General features: G+C 46.8%; 1 protein-coding gene across 1 annotated transcript in view; it reads right to left on the bottom strand.

Annotated features, from left to right (window-relative positions):
* Positions 1-21355, bottom strand: part of AFDN (afadin, adherens junction formation factor) — a 139040-nt gene that overhangs the window by 92576 nt on the left and 25109 nt on the right. The window contains 4 exon segments of the mRNA XM_042987541.1: positions 3147-3307; positions 4821-4984; positions 6606-6721; positions 10143-10338. Of these exon segments, the coding sequence (XP_042843475.1) occupies positions 3147-3307; positions 4821-4984; positions 6606-6721; positions 10143-10338 (637 nt within the window).

Raw genomic sequence — 21355 nt, 5'->3', positions numbered from 1 at the left:
AGAATCTCACCCACGCCCAGTGCCATTACCTGGCAACCATAAATTACTCCCCAACTCTCTCCCTCCATCAGACACTGCTGCCCAGTGCCTGGTCTAGACACACTGCCCTTCCAGCTCAAAACAGCCCCCCGATCACACCGGCACCTCAGCAAAACCTATCTTCCGCTCACAAACGTCCTCTCGTTCCAGAGCAGCAACACCCATCCCAGGAAAACGGGCGTTATCCAGAATGCCTCCCCTCCCAAGTAGAATCCAGTCTGCTCTGGGTCTGTTAACTCCGCCTCTTAGGAACCTGGTGCACCCCTTCGCTCTCAGTGGCCGCGCTCAGAGACGGGTCCCCCGCGAGCAGCAGGCGCCCACTTCCAAAGCGACTCCCTCAGATCCAACTTCTACTCTGCTCCCACAGTCACCACTCCAATTTGAAGCCGAGGCGGAGTTAAAAAGCTCTCTGAGGGGCGCCTGGCTGGCTCAGTCCGTTCAGCGTCCGACTTCAGCTCAGGTCATGATCTCACGGTTCACGAGTTGGAGCCCCGCGTCGGGCTCTGTGCTGACAGCTCGGAGCCTGGAGCCTGCTTTGGATTCTGTGTCTCCCTCTCTCTCTGCCCCTCCCCTGCTCGTGCTCTGTCTCTCTCAATAATAAATGTTAAAAGAAAAAATTAAAAAATAAAATACACACACACACACACACCATGCTGGGTACATCTGCCTTAGGAATTATTAAAGCACATTACATTTTTAAGAAGCAAACCTCTAAAATCAGAAACAAAATAAAACAAATATAAGTCAATATGCAGAGGAATCAAATAGGTGATTTCCAAACACAGTAATTTTTTCTCTTTTCAGATTAAATTCTAGTTAGTTAACACATTTGGTAAAACTGGCTTCAGAGGCAGAACTGAGTGCTTCATCACTTACATGCAACACCCAGTGCTCATCCCAACAAGTGCCCTCCTCGGTGCCCATCCCCCACCCACTTCCCTCGGTTTCTCTACCCTTAAGAGTCTCTTAGGGTTGGCCTCCCTCTTTCTCTTCTCCCCTTCCCATACATCCATCTGTTCTGTTCTTAAATTCCACGAGTGAAATCATATGGTATTGGTCTTCCTCGGACTTATCTCGCTTAGCCTAATACCCTCCAGTTCCACCCACGTTGTTGCAAATGGCAAGATTTCATTCTCTCTCATCACCGAATAACATTCCCCTGTATGTATACACGCTACATTTTCTTTATCCATTCATCGGTCAGCAGACATGTGGGCTCTTTCCTTAGTTTGGCTGTTGTTGACAGTGCTGCTAGAAACATCGGGGGGGATGTGCCCCTTCAAATAGCTGTGTTGTTGTTTTTTTATCTTCCAAAGAAGATATCCAGATGGCTGACACACGAAAAGATGCTCAACATCACTCATCACCAGGGAAACACAGATCAAAACCATGATGAGATACCATCTCACACCTGTCAGGATGACTAAAATTAATAACCCAAGAAACAACAGGTGTTGGCGAGGATGGGAAGAAAGAGGGACCCTTATGCACGCACTGTTGGTGGGAATGCAAACTGGTGCAGCCACTCTGGGAAACTGTATGCGGTTTCCTTAAGAAGTTAAAAGTAGGGGCGCCTGGTTAAGCATCCGACTTCGGCTCAGGTCACCATCTCGTGGTTCATGAGTTTGAGCCCCACGTCAGACTCTGTGCTGACAGCTCGGAGCCTGGAGCCTGGAGCCTGGAGCCTGGAGCCTGGAGCCTGGAGCCTGCTTCGGATTCTGTCTCCCTCTCTGCCCTTCCCTGGCTTACACCCTGTGTGTCTCTCGCTCTCAAAAATAAAAAAAAAATTAAAGACAGAACTTCCCTATGATCTAGGAATCACACGCTAGATAGATATTTACCCAAACTAGTTAGTTATTTGACAATATAACCTTACAAGATACACTCACAAGCAAGTTTCCCAAGAAGCTTCAAATTTTTTCACGATCATACTGTTGCTAATAACAGTATCACTTTGCTTTTTCCTACGATAAATCGTAATGTCAAAATAAAACAATTAGACGTTATTGGTGTCAGGTGGAGAGAATTTAGCCTAAGAAAGGCTAGACTGCCTGAAACCGAAGCAGTAAGAAACACGTACTAGAAGTCAGCTAGCTCTGTCCACTGAAGGGGGGGCGAGCGAACACTACGCAGCACCAGGGAGCTCTCCGAGCAACCAGAAAGAGCGAGCATTTGTAAGAGAAACAGCCACCTTCCTAGTCTGGGGCAGCACATTCCCAAGGTGAGCCCCGGTGTCCTGTCACGCAGGGAGACTCCCCAAGACCACCGGGGACACGTCAAAGCCTCAGGTGCCAGGTGGAAGGGACCCCTGCTGTCTCAAAGTGACAATTCAGGAACCAGTAAGGAAGGACAGTAACTGCAACAGACGGAAAGACACTGACAAGTTTTAACTCCACGAATTCGTTAAAAAGCTCACAACCACTGCTCACCGGTGGATGCTGGTACGGGAGGTATTTCCGCCCCGCTCCCTCTCCCCGCAAAAAGCTACCCCACCTCCTCCCCTAACCAAGGAAGCAGAGCCGGAGGAAAACCAGGGTACACCTGGATGCAGTCGGCAAAATCCCCAAGACAAATAACCCGGGTCTCCACCGCACACCAGTAAGGACGAGAAGCAGGAGGGCAGACAAGAGGAAAGGGAATCGCAACGAACGCCAGCCCGACCAGGTGCCACCTGCAGGTGCTATCTGGATCCCACTCCGGGGAGGGATCATGGGAGGCTGTCGGGAAGAAGCCAACGATGACCAGACAGTCTGAGGCCCTGGGGGAACTGCCGTCAAGGCTTCGGTAAGGGACAACAGTGCCGTGCTTCCTTTCTATTTCCCAGGAACCTTCACCTTCGGGAAAGTGCACGGACATAGAGGATGAAATCCCGAGAAATCTGCGAAGCGGCGCAGATGTGGGAGCAGAGAGGAGGCCGGGGCGGTCGGGGGCGGAGGCCGGGTAACAGGCCCACGGGGGGTTCGCCGCATCTCTCTGTTGTGTTGTACGTACTCGGAAGTTTCCAGAACCCAAGAATTTAAAACAAGAGCTGCACCGGGGAGGAGGGCCTAACCAGACCCATCGCTGACGGGCCCCGGGCCCCAGGCAGAGACCCGGGGCGGGCGCACCTGAGTCCGGCCGTCCGTCCGAGCTCCGGAACTCCTGCATCCGCCTCTCCAGCTTCTGCTGCCGCCGGCGCTTCATGACCACCTCGGGGTTGGAGATCGTGCGCGTGAAGCTGGTCTCGGGCATGTCTTTGTAAACCTCGGCGGCCAGTCGGGAATTCTCGCTGCAAGAAAAAGAGGCGCCAGCGGCGTCCGCTCAGGGTCGCACGGGAAACCGCTCCGCCACAGTCACACAGCGGTGACGGCGGCAGGTGCTCCCCGGCTCGCTCCGCAGCAGGCCAGGGTCTGCACGCACTGGTACCTGGTGCCCATCGGGACTGTGGACAACCCGGTCCCTCTCGACGCAAGCTAGTACACGGAGGAGAAACGGATCATTAAGGTCTTATAGCCAGTTTACGTAGTAGCCCAATTGCTGTGCATTCGCTAACCAGGCTAGAAGAAAAACGTGCAAATTACACGTCTGGAATTTCCCCAGTGTTTTCCTAAAAATAGACCAAATGAGTGACAAACATTCCAACCACAAGAAATAAAGAACTGAATATACTTTTAGTAAAAGGCTTTTAAAATGATAGTAAATCTTGAACTCTAATAGCATGATTCTTGAACTAAAAGATTTAACATTCACTTTCTTGGAGGTAAATTTTCCTAAGAAAATTGCCCCAGCGGCTCCTCCGACAAGCAATCAACTGTCCAGAGGGCAGAGTTTTTGAAAACTGCATATTCAGCTAAGGCGGATAAAAGACTCAATTTCGATAAATACACTTTAAGAGGTCATTTTTAATCCTAAAAATCATTTAATTAGGGGCACCTGGGTGGCTCAGTCGGTTGAGCGTCCCACTTCGGCTCAGGTCACGATCTTGCAGTTTGTGACTTAGAACCCTGTGTCCGGCTCTGTGCTGACACCCCGGGGCCTGCTTCAGATTCTGTGTCTCCCTGTCTCTCTCTGCCCTGACCCCACTCACACTTGGTCTCTCTCTCAAATGTTTAAAAAAAAAAAAAAAAAAAAAAAAAAAAGGCACAGCTGCTCTTCTCACTGGTCCTGCCAACCCCTGATGACGTGTTCAGTGTGTTGAAGAAACCACTACCGGGGCGCCTGGGTGGCTCAGTCGGTTAAGCATCTGACGTCAGCTCAGGTCACGATCTCACGGTCCATGAGTTCGAGCCCCGCGTTGGGCTCTGAGCTGATGGCTCAGAGCCTGGAGCCTGCTTCCAATTCTGTGTCTCCCTCTCTCTCTGCCCCTCCCCCGTTCATGCTCTGTCTCCAAAATAAATAAATGTTAAAAAAAAAAAAAATTAAAAAAAAAAAAAAAGAAAAAAGAAACCACTGCCACCTTAATTTAAGGACCAAAGGAGAAAGAAAAAACAAAAAAACAAAAAACAAAAAACACCCAGAAACGAAAGGTCCACAACGAAGAAAACACTGACAATAGTATGCTAAGAACAATACTGTTCAGCAGGTTGATTACCTGAGATTAGCAAACCTGGGGAGAGGGGTCTGCCCCTGCCAGCCAGGAACCTGGTTAGGGGAGACCCCTCAGCTCCCCTCAACACAGAAGAGCCAAGCACCCAAGCTCATTTCTTAACTGACGCTTGTCCTTCTCACAGTTTATCTGGTAATTTAACAAGGTCTGCTTCATTAAATAGGACAGAGACGGAGACGTTTCCAGAATTACTTACAGGTCATCCCCTTGGAAAGGCCGATCATCTTTCTCAGATGCCTGCCTCACTGCCTCTTTCTCTCTCTTCTTTTTCTCCTTCTTCTCTTTCTTGGAGAGAGTTCTCTTGAAGTTCTGGATAACACCTTCTTTCTCCTGCTTTTCAGGTCCGTTGCTTTGAGCCTTCTGATAAAAGTAACATCATCACTAAGGCAGCTGTCGGCACAGAATCACAGAAAGCCTCTCTGGCCTAGCTGACTTCCTCTTGATTACAGCCAAAACCCAGCTCCCGAGACAAGGAAAGGTCTGGGGAATGGAGAGGTTCTTTATCTTGACTGGGCTGACGGCTACAGGCGTGTATTTACCAAAACTTACACATTCAAGATCTCCGCATTTCACCACGTTTATCTTTTACCTCAATTCAAAATCAATATGCAAGCAAGCAAGCAAGCAAGCAAACGGAAAACCAAACCCAGTAAAGAAAACTGGAGTGGGACTCAGGAAACCAGATTTTCAATAAATAAAATTTAAATTAGACATAATTTTAAGTTACTTAAAAAAAAAAAAAAGGAACCTAATCAAAATACAGAAATAGCCAAGTGTTTAAATCACTATCTACTTCATACATGATTTCTCTAACCTTAAAACAAATACAGGAGTAGCCATAAGAAACTGGCTTTTTGGATGCAAAACTAAGTACTGTTTGTGCAAAACTTTGTATCTTCTTTTCCAGATCTTATTTGCTTGCTCTTAATTTACAACTTGGCCTGCGAGCAGATGACACGGAGACAAAAGTTTTTTTTTAATCTAATAGGCTGACTGTAAACATTCGAGACTAGCAAGAAAGGCTACTGTACTGGGAACTAAACTGCCCTCCGCTTCATCTACGCTGGCGCCCCCATCCTCGCCACCAGCCACGCCCGTGCTGTCCTCACCCTAACAAGGGCCCGGGTGCCCACGAATGAGCCTCTCTGGCCCACAGCGGGGCACTCAGCTGAAGTCACGGTGCAGAGATGAAATAAAACACGGACCAGAGAAGAAAGAAGAGAGATGCCCGTTACTACTTTAGAAGAATCTGCTACAAAAGCAACAAGCACTAGAGCAGAGAACAAGAAAGGCCAAGAACACTCCTCAACGTGGAGCACCCGCGTCACAACACCGTGAAACTCTCGTTTCCAAAAGGGAGTAATGGCACTCGTGTCCCAACCTGTTGGGGACTTTTCTCTTGACCTCTGCATTTGCTACCACTTTGTTTCACACAGAAATTATCGTCATTTTCCAACTTGACCCCTATTCCACAGTGTCCCATGGAAAACAACCAGCAGCACAGGAACTCCAGACACCTACTGCCTGAGAAAGTTTTAGTCACTCAATTACATTAACCCAAGAGAGTCTACAGACAACACGGAAAAGGTTTTCACTGTACCTTATGAAGTTGTATCTGAAAATTCACACATAAATAGGTTATTAAAACTTTACTTTCCCTTCTGATTTTTATTAAAACAGATTTGGACTTTATAACTCGGTAAAAAAAAACAACTGGTGGTTACTTCATCATTAAATCTCTTAATAACAAAAGCTGACATAATGCTTCTTTGGAAAAGTAAAGGGCAACATTAGGTATTCGGTGAAACAGGATGAAACAGAGAAGCAGGGTTCTGTTTACATTTTTTTCTGCACAAAGGGTCATTCGGGTCATTTAAGAAGAGAAGCAAAAAGGGAAGCCCTTATCACATTCACATGACAGGTGTGTTTCGGCAACCCTGGGCCCGGGACACTGTCAGCACGAGACCTGGATGGAACGTACCTTAGGAGGAAGGGCATCGTTCTCGTTCTTAAGAACGAATCTGCCCTCTCGGTCATCTTTATTCCAATTCAACTGCACAACAAGGGGTTTCTCATCTATATCCAATCTTCTTTCTTCTTCAAATAATGAAATGAAAAAAAATTAAGTCATGGTTACTTAACAGCACTAGCTAATAAAACGTTCTGACATACGTTTCATTTTCTCGACATAAAATCCCTTATTACCACCAGTACTAACAGGCTGAAATGTAATCCAAAATAGCAAGCGGGAGTTTTAATGATCTACTATTGTGTTGGTACTAGAACACATACTACCACGTACCCAATGCCAAACACTGACCAGGGATAATTTCCTTACAACACTTAGAATCCAGTTGGGAAAAGAGAAATGCACACAAACTAGAAGAAAATAGAGGGCTCCGCGAAGCCTCCCTCTGTAAACCATCTCCTATGCAGCTGGAGGCTAAGACAGTAACGTTAAGAGGACACAAAGTTCCGCTGACCTCCGTGACAGCTCCTCACAGGCCCGGGAGCGAGTGACCGTGGTGCTCGCCCTCCTGGCTCCTCCCGATCCTCCCAGGCTCGCCACCCAGCCCTCAGGTCACCTAGAGAAGCCACCGCCCCGTCCCTCGGTGCCGACGGCGTGCCACTACGTTTAGCGTGTTCCTTCTTGCTTGAGTTCTAATAAGTCCCGGGGCCCACAGAGGGGCTCCTGCAGAGCCCGCTCACCCGGACCACCTACCGCAGCCTGCAAGGAGGTCTTTAGCAAACACAGGAGACAGAGGCCAGCTGAAGTAGTACTGTGGTCAAGGAAGCAGGAGTCAACAGGACAGACTTCAAACATAGACTGATAAAGACTTTAAGTACTGTACGCAAGCAGATTGTAAGAAAACAGAAATAAGTTCTAATTTGTTTTATGAACTGAAAAAATGAGAGATGAAAAATCAGAGCAATAAATGAGGGACTGGATCAAGAAGTTTGAACCTGATGCTACAAACCAAAATTACCAAGTTTTTCTTGTCGCAAGATTTGTACTGTATCAAAATCCTTCACGTGCATTTTTTTAGAGAGCCGGTTTTAACAACAATCAAGTCTAAATCATAAAAGTAAAACAAAACAAGGGTGAGCCATTCTAACGTGCGTGTGGCAAACTAGGAAACGGAAGTACAGTCAGGGTCCCTACTACAACTTTGTAACTTGAAGATACCTTTCCGCCTCAGTGGGTTTTGTTTGTTGGTTTTAAAACAGCACAATTTTTGGAGAAGTATCTTCCAACTGAGTTCACCGAGGAATCCTACCCACAAAAAGGGTAACGGTGGAGTTTCCCTGGTGGCGGATGTGCGCGTCGGGCCCAGAACTCAGCCCTCGGGAGCGGCGGTCTCCAAACGTGCACCAAGGCTCCCTGCACACTCACTGAGGAGCCTTTTCGGTTTCCAGGGGAGCGAGTCGCACCCGCCACAGGCAGCCCGCGTGCACAACAGGCCGCACGGTCCCTCCCGCTGGCAGCGCCCCAGACCTGCCCGGAGAGGGATCGAGGGCCCCGCTCCCCACCCAGGGGCCAGAGGCACACAAACCCCATCAGGGAAGAACGGTCATTAAAAATGGAATGAAAGCCGTACTTTTCCTTTCATTTTCTGTGCACTATTTTCCAAACACGTACCAAGTTGTTAGCGCATAAACAGACCATAACTCGTCTGAATCTAACTACTCAATGAAACGAGCCCCGCCCCCGACGCCCCTAGGGCTCTAGGACGTGAAAGCGCAGAGCGCAGACAGAGGGCTCCTCCCGGCGGGCGGCAGGGGCACAGGGGGAGCCCGCTACTCCCAGCGCAGGGGTGCGGACGGCCAGAGCCACACGGTCGCGACGCGACGCGCCGCTCACCGCGGGAACAGAGGACACCGCCTCCAGACACCTTCGCCGGGTTTTCACCTCCTTACCGCAACACAGTTTCCTTTTTAATTAAAGAAAATTTTAAGGAAAAAGTTGTAGTTTCTTCTCAACAAGCTAGTTATAGTGATTCTGAGCTAAAGGAAAAATTCAACCTCAGAAAAACCATCCAAAATTAATTAAGGTTATCCTCTATCATCAAATCTAGCTTTGGTGTGGTGTATGCAGTGGGATCTCCTCATAATGTTGACAGAGTAACAAAAAAATACGGCCTGTATCTCCTCTCCAGGGGAAAAGTGTTTGGCCATACCTGAATTCCATGCAGTACAAGAATTCTTACTCTATTTCAAATATACAAAGAAAGCTGCAATTTTGAAGTCAAGACAAATAACGCATGTTCAAAGAGTATTTCTGGATGGAATTTAACAGGTATTTAAATTGGGTTTTGCTATATATGTAATCCTTTAGTTGTTGCATTAATTGGAATCTGTATTTTTAAAAAAATTTTTTACGTCTATTTTTGAGAGAGCATGAGCAGGGGAGGGGCAGAGAGAGGAGACAATATATTTTATAAGGGACTCAATATTTCCACAGCACTCATTAAAAAATGTATAAATTTCTACATCTCTAATGTTTGTTTTTGAAGAGTGAGCAAGCACACACATGAGAGTCAGAGAGGGGGGGTTGGGGTGGGGGGGGGGGTGGGGGGAGAATCCCAAGAAGGCTCCACACTCAGCGCAGAGCCCAACACGGGGCTCGAACCCATGAACCGTGAGATCATGACCTGAGCCAAAACCGAGTCGGATGCTCAACCGAGCCACCCAGGCACCCCAAATTTCTACATTTCTAATCAGTCCAACTTAAATTGCGATCTCGTATGTAGGATATTTTCAAAAATTTCAAACATTAAAACAAGGAGAAATGACTACATAAGTTTCCCCAAGATACCCTAAGTATTCCAAAGAATAAGGAAAATATACCACCTCACATTATAAAAATACTCATTTTTGTAAGATTGAGGATTCATACCCATAATATTTTAACTGGATTAAATTGTAGTGTCATAATCTATACATAAAAGTTACAGGAGGGGCACCTGGGTGGCTCAGTCAGTTAAGTGTCCGACTTCGGCTCAGGTCACGATCTCACCGTTCATGGATTCAAGCCCCGTGTCGGGCTCTGTGCTGACAGCTCAGAGCCTGGAGCCTGCTTCCGATTCTGTGTCTTCCTCTCTCTCTCTCTGCCCCTCCCCGACTCATGCTCACTTTCGCTCTCGAAAACAAACATTAAAAAAGTTAAAAAAAAAAAAAGTTACATGAACTAGTTCTCCAAAAGCAAGTAACATACGGTTTCATCAATGTGTATGGGCGCCTAGATCCACTGGTGAGTTTTAAAGACGAAACGTCATGCTAGTTATCTTTGAAGAAACTAAGTGTACAATACTTTCATCCTAACTTCCACCAAATCTAATTCCTGGGATCCTGTCTGAATGTTTCACAGACGCACAAACGCCCCCCAACGTCCCCAGGAAGAGAAGGGCCAGCGGCAAAGCAATGCTGTGACAGAGATGCGCTGTGCACACAGGAGTGGTTCGGAAGTTGTCTACACAGCAGAGGCTACCCCGCCAGTACCCCGTGTGTGCACACTGACCTCCGCTGACGTGAACTTCGTAGAGGGAGTACTTTGGGGACGACAGCATCCGCATGTCAGGGCGGAATTTCTCTGCCAGCGTCTCGATCACGTCTTGTGTGGTGGCCGTACTAGAGACCCGAATGCATTTTGTTGCGAAGTTTCCAGCAGCTTTATCTTGAAAATAAAATCTCATTACGCCATGAAACTCCAAATCCTAAAGGAAAACAGAAAGGAAAAACATTCTAAAATAAGATTCAATTTCTAGAATAAAAAGTCATTCACCATCTTTAAAGAATGTTTCATTACTGCAAACATCTGAGACAGAAACGGAGAGACAGGGTTTAGGCTTCAAACTGAATCACGTGACTTGGGACAAGTTATTTACAACCTGCGCCTTACTGGTCTCACGTATACGACAATGGCCGTGGAGCAGCTGACGTCAACGACAGCTAATATTAACAAGTCTCCAGCCAGTGCCAGGCACACCCCGACACGCACTACTTGGCTGTGTCTTTAGAAGGACGCGGGTTAGCAGATTCACTACTAAACTCTATTTTCAAGATTCGGTCATTGAAACACAAAGTTTAAGGATCTTGCCCAGTTATGCGGCAAATCACAGTTAAAATCCAGACCCACAGATCCCCAAAGTCCATGCCTAGCAATCCCTGAGGTCCTGTCCAGCCTCAAAATCATAAAGCCTAAATGAAGGGACGACTCAAACCACAAAGGACAAACGTTAGCCCCAATTCTAACATGAAAGTGAATAGATGGAAACTCTTAGCCTTTGCAGAATCGAAACTAATTTTCATATGAACTACTGCCCAAAATCAATGAACACGGTTTTTCTCAAAACCGGACTTCTCGAGATAAATAGGGTGGGTCTTACAAGCAAAGGAACTGTAACGTGGTCTGGAGCTGGAGCCGTGCAACTACAGCATGCCCGTTCCCGTGATTTCTTTTCCCTTTCTGGTCAATTAAAATGCAGGTTATTTCAGGGAAACTCACGTCAGCTTCCAGGTCCTCTGCTATGACCCAAGACTCGGCGGTCCGTATCCCACAGGATGAACCACTACATCAGAGAACCTGGTTTTTGTTCTGTGGGGGACACTGGACCTGGGGATACAAGGGGGCAAGGTCCTGCGCTCCTGTGTACCCCACTGTTTCCCCGAACACAAGAAAAGCACAGCTCCAAACAAACTTCCAAGCCGCATTCCACCTCGTCTGCCCTCACCGCCCTCAGCACCGCTGACAACTCTTCCCTCTTCTCGCCTTCCACACCGGCACATCGAGTCATTCCACCCTCAAAATACATCTAGAATCCACCCACGATTTTGTTAAAAGTCAGATCAGGTCACTCCTCGGCGTTACTCCTGGCGATGGCTCTTGTATGGGCTCCAAGCCCATCACAAGTAAGCTTTTCTGTCCTCCCGACCTGCTCACTTAATTCTTCACTAATTAACTATGACCTAGTAATTATAACAATTACGGGATATTAGAATGTGGTTAACTATATAACCTGGATGAAAATTAAAACAGAAAACAAGACAATAAGGCATATTTATAGCCCCGAAGTTTTACTGTACTCGCTCAGGCCCCGTCCGAACGCTAGGCAGTAGTTAATTTCCCATTTCCCACTGTCCCAGGGGAAAATACAGAGAACGCGAGCATGTGTTAAAAAAATTAAGAAAAATAAAAAAAATAATAAAAGGATGCCATGGAACCACAGACCTTGGGCTGAAGTAAGGCCATGATTATGGAAGGGAGACTGAAAACAGCTTTATGAGTTAGCAAAATGGGAGCTCTATCAGTCCGCTCTGGTCTCTCCGAGTGATAAACTGCTCCTCTGTCCAGCCTGGTCAAGCAGCAGAGAATGTTAAGCAGCATCCTCTTTAAATGCTCTTCTCCGTCTCTGGTGTTACTCTGGCGATCCCCAACACCTTTGTAAAGTAACCATGCGCGTGAAAGACGGTCCTGTACCGGTTAGTATTCGTAACAGCCCACCCTCGCCAAGTGCCCGGTGGTGCCAAGCACCTGCCGTCACTCGGCGGCCCCAGTCCTCCTCAGCTCCTGGCCTCTCCCCGCTCGAGCCACAGTCTCCCCTTCTGGGTCCACGCTCCCCGTCCACCACCTCCTCAGACGTCAGAAAACAGGAATTACTGACGGTCTTCGGCTGTACAGATGTTAAGTCGTTATTATGGGAGTCCCATGTTTATCCCAGGGTTCTGGCGCTCCAGTCGCCGCCACTCTGAGATCCTCTTCGCCCTACAGCCACCGTCTCCAACAGGAGCCGGCAAAAGCACTCCAGCTCTTCCAAGGGCTCCTGCTTTGTAGACGAAGCAAGACCAACCAGGCAAATTCGCCTCCCACCCTATCACTCTGCTAACAGGAGAGTTTCCAGCATTTGTGACAAGACTAAAACTGACAGATGCACCTATGGATCCCAAAGACAGGAAGCACCCCTTTCCCAACTACCAGAAATGAACGATTTGGGAAGGAACACCCAACTAGGCAAGAGCACAAACGGAACAAGAATGTACTGACGAGCATGGGGAGGAGGAGGGCCCTCACCCTCAAGAAAATCCCTTCTAGAGAGATGGCTACTGTTTATAGGGAAAAAAGTGTAAATACAAGCCTCCATCATTAACGTGCTTCAGCTACTGATCTCACATAAAACGTTGAAGTAAATGGAAAAAAAAGAGTAAACCCAAGGGTAGAAATCTAGCAGGTAACAGCACTTCCATCGGCAAAGAACTAGTATTTCTGTTGATGTTTTTAAAGACACAAATTTCCAGGTTCTACCAAGCCTAAATAAGGTGGCCTACTAGAACTACCTTTAAATTCACTAGATAAGGGCTAACAAAGATTAACTGTGAGGGGCGGCTAGGTGGCTCAGTTAAGCATCTAACTCTTGATTTCGACCTCAATCAGAACCTCACAGTTCACGAGATGGTGAGACAGGAGCCCCGCGTCCACACCCCTCACGGAGCCTAATTCTCGCTCTCCCTCTAGCCCTCCCTTCGCACAGTGCTTCCCTTCTGTGACTAAGTCCACAGAATTTTCAGACCCCAGAAAACTGATAAAGCCAAGCTCTTGAACCTAAAACTTCTGCATATAACGAGCAAATTAACAGATAATAGTAACGTGTATTAAGGGCAACCATATGCCAAAACTAAGAGTGCAGCATTTAACACCTCAGACATGAATGAGATACCTTATCAAGGCGTTAAAAAAGAAGGTTCCCCAGACAGGGAGTGTGTGTCAAGTGTAACCACACAGCTCCCTGAGGGCAGAGCGACACAGGAGCTGCCCCCTAAAACCTGAGCTGTTAAACCCAAGCTCTGCAGCCCCGTCAGTTTCAACACTCACTCCATCCCGGGAAGGAGAAACACAGGACTCCTCCCCTTTATGGCAAGCGCGGGAGGAGTTCCAGGAGAAACGGTGAAGAGAAGAAACGAGCCCACGTCGCGCGGTCACCAGCTCCGCCTCGTCTATGAGCCCACGAGCCTGCCCAGCGCACAGGGCGATGGGCACCTGGGGGTGGGCCTCAGGGCACAAACTAGCCGGCATCTCAGCTGAAGACCGTATCTGAGTGACTTATCGGACACATGTGAGCTCAAATTTCCTGAACTACAACATGAAAATAAGACGCTTCTTTTGAGGAGTCAACTACATAAAGAACCAGCCGTCAGAGGTCCCACTTGAATGGTAGCTTTCCTCAGGGACCTCGTTCATGGTTCTAGGCCCTCCCTCAGTCTCTAATACGATGCTTCACAGGTAAAATGAAAAACAAATTTGAGTCAAAAGTTCCAGTAACAGTATCCGATTCTTCCAGCTTTGGTTTGTCTGTCCTCCACCGGTAACAACTCTGGAACAAAACTTTAAACCTGTGAGAACTATCAAGTCTCGATCGCTGGACTAATGTTCTGATAATGCTGCAGACTAATACAGTTATAATTTTACAAAGACCAATGTTTCCTTAAAAAAAACTTTATGCAAATTACCCAAGACAACAATATTTAAAATGAAAACACACTATTGCGGGTCCTCCGCTCTCTAAAGAAGCGCCTACTTGCGAGCAGCATGTTTTCAAGGAAGAAACCTCTGTTTGGAGCAGGCAGGACGGCAGCTCCTGTGACCTTAACCTGCACGGTCCCTGCACTGCGCACTCTCGCCACAATAACCTGCGTGAAAGGCAGAAGATACATCGGCTGTTTCCTTTCTTTATTCTTCTCGACAGGAAAGCAAGGTTCTTTCCTAAAGGTGTACATTTACCTTTGCATAAACCTCTGCCTGAGAAACATCATCCACAAGGATTATTACCGTGGAAATGAAACACTACTTCGGGTGGATTTAACGACAACTCTGAAACAAAATTTTAGTATTTATCGGAAACAATAGACCAAAAAAACCAATACAGCAAAAACCCCCCACAAAACCAGAGACAGCCATTTTAAGTTACTAGAGAGCCAATGCAAAGAACAAAGGATTAAAGGTGGAGATTTGCTTTTAAATATTTTACCAGCATCTCAATTAATGAAATCGATAATCAGTTGGCCTTCTCCAAACCAGTAAAAACTCACCAGGGCAACCCCAAATCTCCTCTTGCACAAGCTACCCAGAACCGTTAGTTCTAAACAGGCTGAGCACACAGATTCGCTTTTCTGCTCACCGTGTCCAGCATTTACGTGAGGTCCGTCTCCTCGCCTGCAGCCAAGCCACGCCAACCCTGACAGGTAGCCATCCAACCCCGTGGTAAAAAGGGCAGCAGACAGAACCCCACCGCTTGCTTTCCAATGCTGGTGCCTCCAACTACGTGCAAAGCATTAAAAAAAACACAGCCACGCCTCAGAGCACACTCACGTTACCAGTACAGGAAACAATCACCTGGACGGCAGCCTTTCGACTCCACGTTAATAGCTTAGGTAAAAGATGAAAGAATACTTCAATACGGGTTTTTGGAATCTTAAATAAACATGGTTTCTTCAACAATATACTTTAAGAATACTCTTTAAAACCACACGCGTTTCATTACCTAAAACCTTCACAGAACAAACAATACTCTGGAAAGCTTAAAGAAACAGCTGTGAAATGTCCTCACCAGGCCCACACTTACTCCTTCCCACGGTGTTCATTCCGAAGGGGTCTTTTCCCCGCCCTTCCCGCTGACGGCACTGATCAGGGGCGCCCGGCTGGCTCAGTCCGTAGAGCCTGCAACTCTCGGAGTTGTGAGTTCGAGCCCCATGTTGGGTGTGGAGCCTACTTCAAAAAAATCTAACAGCACTAATTATAGCGCCTTGTAAGTGGCTGACCTCCCAAACCTCAAGAGGTTTCTGTAAAAATGAAGTAAATGGGTTTGTTCTATATTGAACCACCTTTCAGATAACTACAGAGTACAAATTAAGAGTTTCCTCTCTTCACTTAGGCTGAATTCAGATCGCATCTCTACCAGGAGGTGGCTCAACGTCCCAAAGTCTGTTTCCTCTTCTGTGAGAAGGGACTTCCACAGGGCACTGTCACTTTGTGGGCGGGAACGTGAACTGGCAGTCACGTGAGAGCAACCGCTCTCGGAGCCAGCAATCCTCATCCAGGAAAGCCGAGTCTCCTCTTCCCCTGCATATACGCATTTGCTTTTTATAATGATTCCATCCAACATCTTTTTGTCTGAAAATGAAGGTGTGGTCTCCAACAATCACACCGTACACCTGTTCACTGGGAGCCTCCTACTTCGAACATCTTGATGCTAGTTCACCAAAGTTAACAAAGACCAAGTCCAGGGGCGCCTGGGTGGCTCAAGTCACGATCTCGCAGTTCGAGAGTTTGAGGCCCACGTCGGGCTCTGTGCTATCAGCAGAGCCTGCTTTGGATCCTATGTCCCCCCCCCCCCCCCCCCCCCGTCCCTTCCCCTCTCACTCACTCTCTCAAAATAAATAAACTGAAAAAAACAAAGACCAAGTTTATTGAAATGGGGGAAAAGTCATCTTCTAGATGAAAAGCAAGTTTTCTGGACTCAAACACCTGCACCGCCCCACCCCCCGACACACACACATCTCCCCTTTTATAAACTCTGAAAAATCCATCCAGTGCACAAACACCTTTAAACATTAAAAATAAAACAATTCCCTGCCAGAACACACAGCCTGCTGTGAAACCAGTAAGCCAACATCTTTTTTAAATGCCTCAGTTATACCTGCCAACAGCGTCTACTTAGCAAATATCTGCTGGAAGCGGCTAAACGTTGGTGAGCCCTAACTGGCAACTTTCATGGCAAGTTACACTTGGGCTCTGCTGCTAGCAATCTCTACCCAGCTCTAAGTCAGCACTGGGGGGGAGGGGGATCAAAAAGTGAAAGTTTCCCCTATGGTCCTCTTAAAATTTGTAAATCTCTATCTGAATAGCTACCACACATACATGTATTGGGGATTTGAAAGAAGGTCAATTACAGAATATATTAAACCCATATGACAAAAAAGCAATTATCATATTCATTGGCAAAGATTATGTCTATTTCTGTTACAGTCTTTAAATACATTTGACAAATAACAGATACATAAAACAACCCCAAAAGCCACCTATCTAGTGCAGAGGCTATGACCAATTTTGCCAAAGATCCTTTGGAAGTCTAGTAAAGGCCCTCAATTTCCTCTCAGAATAAAAACTGTAAATGCATCCAAAAGATTACAAAGGAAAAACTGCATTAAAACTCAATTATTAAAATAATTTTTAAAAACTATCATATAGTAAAAATTAGTGCTTATTTATTAACATATTAAATAAGTTCTAGAATTGATTCATATAACTCTAATTTTGAAGTAGATTATGAGCAGAAAACTCCTAAATAAAGAAAACGCTGAATTTCAGTTAGAGCTTAATAAAAACTTACTGAAAGTGAAGATGTAATTATCTCCTCATCCAGGTTCTAAGACCCCATGATACCTATTCACAGATCTCACGTTCCGAGAACCCCTGTAACAACCCCAGTGGTGGTGAACTCCCTAGTCACGCAGTATGCTCTCTCTCTCCGAGGCTCAAGAGCAGGAAAGTGCCGTCTTGCACAAAAGCGCGATGCATCACACACCGCTTTACCAGTTGGGCTTAGTTTCATTCTCTGGTATCATTTAGGCCGATACTCAAACCATGGCTTATGACTGATCGTTGCTTCCCATTGGTTAACGACATGGCACACAGTCGAACCCATTTCTACGGGGTACGATGCGCTCCAGGTCAGGAAACGGGGCACGCGCTGGCTCATGAAATTTTAACTCCGGCTCCTCTTGTGTGTGCCCTGGGCTACGAGGTAAAACGCAGTTCTTTCCTTACTACGGGTCGCAGCCAAACCGGGTTAGTCTGAAAAAGGATTTCCTGACCTCAGCTCTATGACGTCCTGGACTAGATAACTGTCGTGCGAAGTGCGCGGAGTGCGTGGATGATGCCTGAGACGTCCCGGGGTCCCTGCCCGCACACGCCCGTGCCAGCAGCACCCACCGAGCTGTGAAAACCAAAATGTCTCCGGACACCTGCATACATCCTCAGGGAACAAAGGGGTCCCCGCGGAGAACCATGCACCTAGAGCGAGCATTCTAGTTCCTCCAATTCTTCTCTCTCTGTGACAAAATTCCCCATCTACTTACCATTTTGTTCACGTTGCTCTTTTTTTTTTTTTTTTTTTTTAATTTTTTTTTAACGTTTATTTATTTTTGAGACAGAGAGAGACAGAGCATGAACGGGGGAGGGTCAGAGAGAGAGGGAGACACAGAATCGGAAACAGGCTCCAGGCTCCGAGCCATCAGCCCAGAGCCTGACGCGGGGCTCGAACTCACGGACCGCGAGATCGTGACCTGGCTGAAGTCGGACGCTTAACCGACTGCGCCACCCAGGCGCCCCTCGTTGCTCTTGAACACACTGGTGTTCTATCCACCCGGCCTGACGATGTTTTCAGAACCGATCACAGAACTCCACACGTGTAGTTCTGGTCAACTGGAAGTATACTGCTATCTCTAATACTATACCTGTAACTGACGCACCCTAAGACTGCCTTAGTTTTTTGGCCTCCACCTAATATTGTTGATTCATATGAGGTTCCAGTCAAATTTAAATTCTTGAGTCATCTGCATGTCAGTTACCACCTGATAACATTTCTCCAGCTTGGTGCTAATCTGTCAAACACCCTTTGAGTACAACTGCTTCCTCATTCATCTAATTGCACCTAGACCCAGCCCGCAAACACAAGAACGCGAAGAAAGACGTGGCTGACTTCTCTGATAAAGTCCAGATACATCGTGGCTAATGCAGTTCCTTGACCTACACACCTGGGAACCCCACTCCCCCTCTCACACACGTGCCCACACACAAAATGCCATCACCCTATCTACTGAGCCGTCCTGGGTCCTTTGAGCGGATTCCACGGCTTCCTGACCCCCCGGCGGTTTCCCTCGCAGTCTGGCCACAGTCACGTTTTGAGAAGAACAACACCAAGAACATCTCTAGGAGCGGCTGTTAAGTTCAACCTTTCTACAGTGTCCACACGTCCAGGTCACACGTGGCCTTTTTCAATTTGTACTGTGTAATAAACAAACATCTTTATGGAGATCCGTATTTTAAAAATTATATATTAAAAATATATCATATAGCAACTGAAGAAACAGTAACAAATTTGACTACATAAACTTCCATTTGGAGACCAAAAAAAGCACACGACAGGTAAAGTCTAAAGACAAGTGACACACGGGGTTAAAACCTCTCCAGCTAACAGGGCAGAAAAACAGCTTTCTAACACATAAAGAGTTCCCGGGGCTGGGGTGCCCTCCTCACTCTGCCAACAAGCAAGACCCGCCCGGGGTGCTGTTCTCCAGCGGGGAGCCCGGGCCCCGCGGGCGCGTCCAGGCTGCAGCACCCACTGGGGAGAAGCTCCCACCTGGCACGGACCGGCTTCCAGGTGACATTCCCAGAAGCAGCCTCACAGCCGAATGGACCACTCCAGAGGCCCCCCACCTCACAGTCAGCCCCCTGCCCCAGCCGCCCTCGAGCACCATCCACGGAGGAACGGAGTCAGCCGGCCCGCCGCCGCCGCTCAGTCCTTGCGCGGCCGCTGCTGCTCCTGTGGCTGCCACTCTGGCGGTCACACGGGCCCCTGGCCCGGCCCTCCTGCAGCTGCCACACCAAGAGGTGGGGTCGGGGGGGGGGGGGGGGCGCCTCTGCTACCGAGGCTGAGGGCCTCATCCTGTGAGAATAAACCGTTCCTTGCTCCCCCCAAATAAAACATAATGGAGCTCCTCAAATTTGAGAAGAACACCACCAAGAACTCATTGAGGAATGTGCCAAAAGAAAGAAAAAGAGAAAAAGACACCAGACAGCTCAGAAAAGAGGTAAATATGACTCAAATAGAAAAAAGGATGAACTACCTCGCCAATGATAAAATGACTTCAAAATAAGACAATAATAAGATGCCATTTTTCAACAACCTAACTGGTAAAAATCTGAAAGTCTCACAACATACTCTATTTTGGGTGCTGGCAAGAAAAGGAGAATTTGGCAGTATTTGGTAAAATCAAATCGACATGTCCCTTCTGCCAGAGCAGTCCCACTTCTGTGAATCTATCCACAGAGAAGCTGGCAAAGACGTGAACTGCTTCATGCAAAGTTATTCACTGTAGCACAAGTCAGGGAACGCTCCAGCAAAGGGCACAGGCTGAATCAACCCTGTACTTGCACATCCTGCAATAAAGGAGGGAGGGAGCTCTTCACACGGCGACGGCGATGGCGACGACAGGCGCAGTCAGGTGGAGACACAAGCGTCACTGCACCTGACCACACCTACAGAAGGAAACCTTCCTTGAGCGGATGACCCGAAATGTAATAAAGACGGAAGCAAAGCTTTTCTAAACGCAACTGATTCCACAGTTTCAACTTTGGAACCATGTGATAATTTTAAATCATAAAAATTTAATTTTAACACAAAGTGATCACTAAAAATTTAAACCAAACTGAAATTAATTGTCTAACGATATACCAGGTTGGTCACATCACCACACATAAAAATACCATTTTCAAGTGACGTTTTGACTTTATATTCCTAGCAGAGTCTAAGGACAAATATCTTACAAAGAAATATTAATTTTATTATTAGCAGTAATATTGGCATTATGTATAATATAGTTAACTATATGACACTAAAGCAAACAAGTAATTATGTCAATACAGTTATAAAACAAGATTTTCAACGTAAGAGAAAGAAGATTAAAATTGGTTTTTAAATCACAGGCGCCTTGATTTCGGCTCTGGTCATAATCTCACAGTACGTGAGATCGAGCCCCGCGTTAGTGCAGAGCCTGCTTGGGATTCTCTCTTTCCCTCCAAATAAATAAATGAACACTTGAAAATAATTTTTTTAAAGTGAAGAAATTAAGTAAAAACCCTATCAGGCCAAATATGAATTGGAAATGTGAGAAAAAATTCATAGAGATTTTTTCCCACAAAGAATAAGTATCTCCTAGCTCTTTCCACTACAAAGGCCATGAAGCAAAAGACAAGTGGTAAAAAGGAAGCATTTCTAGCACTTAGACTGTGATCTCTAAATATTACTCTCCACTAAAAGGGGTCAGGGCTCCTTGGAGGAATGGCTGAACCTACATACCAGTCTGAAACTGACAAGAACAGTTTGGGACATCTTGTTTGGCCAGAAAAAGGAAGTTCTCAAAAATGAACTGGCTCATTCAAAAAAACCCTCAAGCCAACCAAAAGGTACGCCTGCCAAGTCTGGGGAAAACTGAGCACCAGCAAGAATAATGACGTCGACGGACTGGAACACATACACAAGTCCTCACACGTGCACCCCGGTGTTTGAGGAGCACCAGACAAGAGCCAAAGGACGGAAAGAGCCCACATGTCCAGTGACGGACGAATGGGTAAAGATGTGGTGTGTATACGACGGAGCATTAGCCACGAGACAGAACGAAATCTTGCATCTGCAACAACGTGGATGCAGCCACAGCGTATGATGCTAAGTGAAATAAGTCAGAGAAAGACAGATATCATATGATTCCACTTACATGCTGAATTGAAGAAACAAAACAGATGAACAAAGGAAAAAAGAGAGAGAGAGAGAGAAAAAAACCAACAATCAAACTCTTAACTACAGGGAACACAGTGCCGGAAACACAGAGGAAAGGTGGGTGGAGGGATGGGTAAAATAAGTGATGGGGACCAAAGAGTATACTTATCCAGGCGCCTCGCGG

This window comes from Panthera tigris, chromosome B2, assembly GCF_018350195.1.
Source record: "Panthera tigris isolate Pti1 chromosome B2, P.tigris_Pti1_mat1.1, whole genome shotgun sequence".
In the NCBI taxonomy this organism is placed as follows: domain Eukaryota; kingdom Metazoa; phylum Chordata; class Mammalia; order Carnivora; family Felidae; genus Panthera; species Panthera tigris.
The sequence above is the reverse complement of the archived record's forward strand: the minus strand, read 5'-3'. Positions and strand labels throughout refer to the sequence as shown.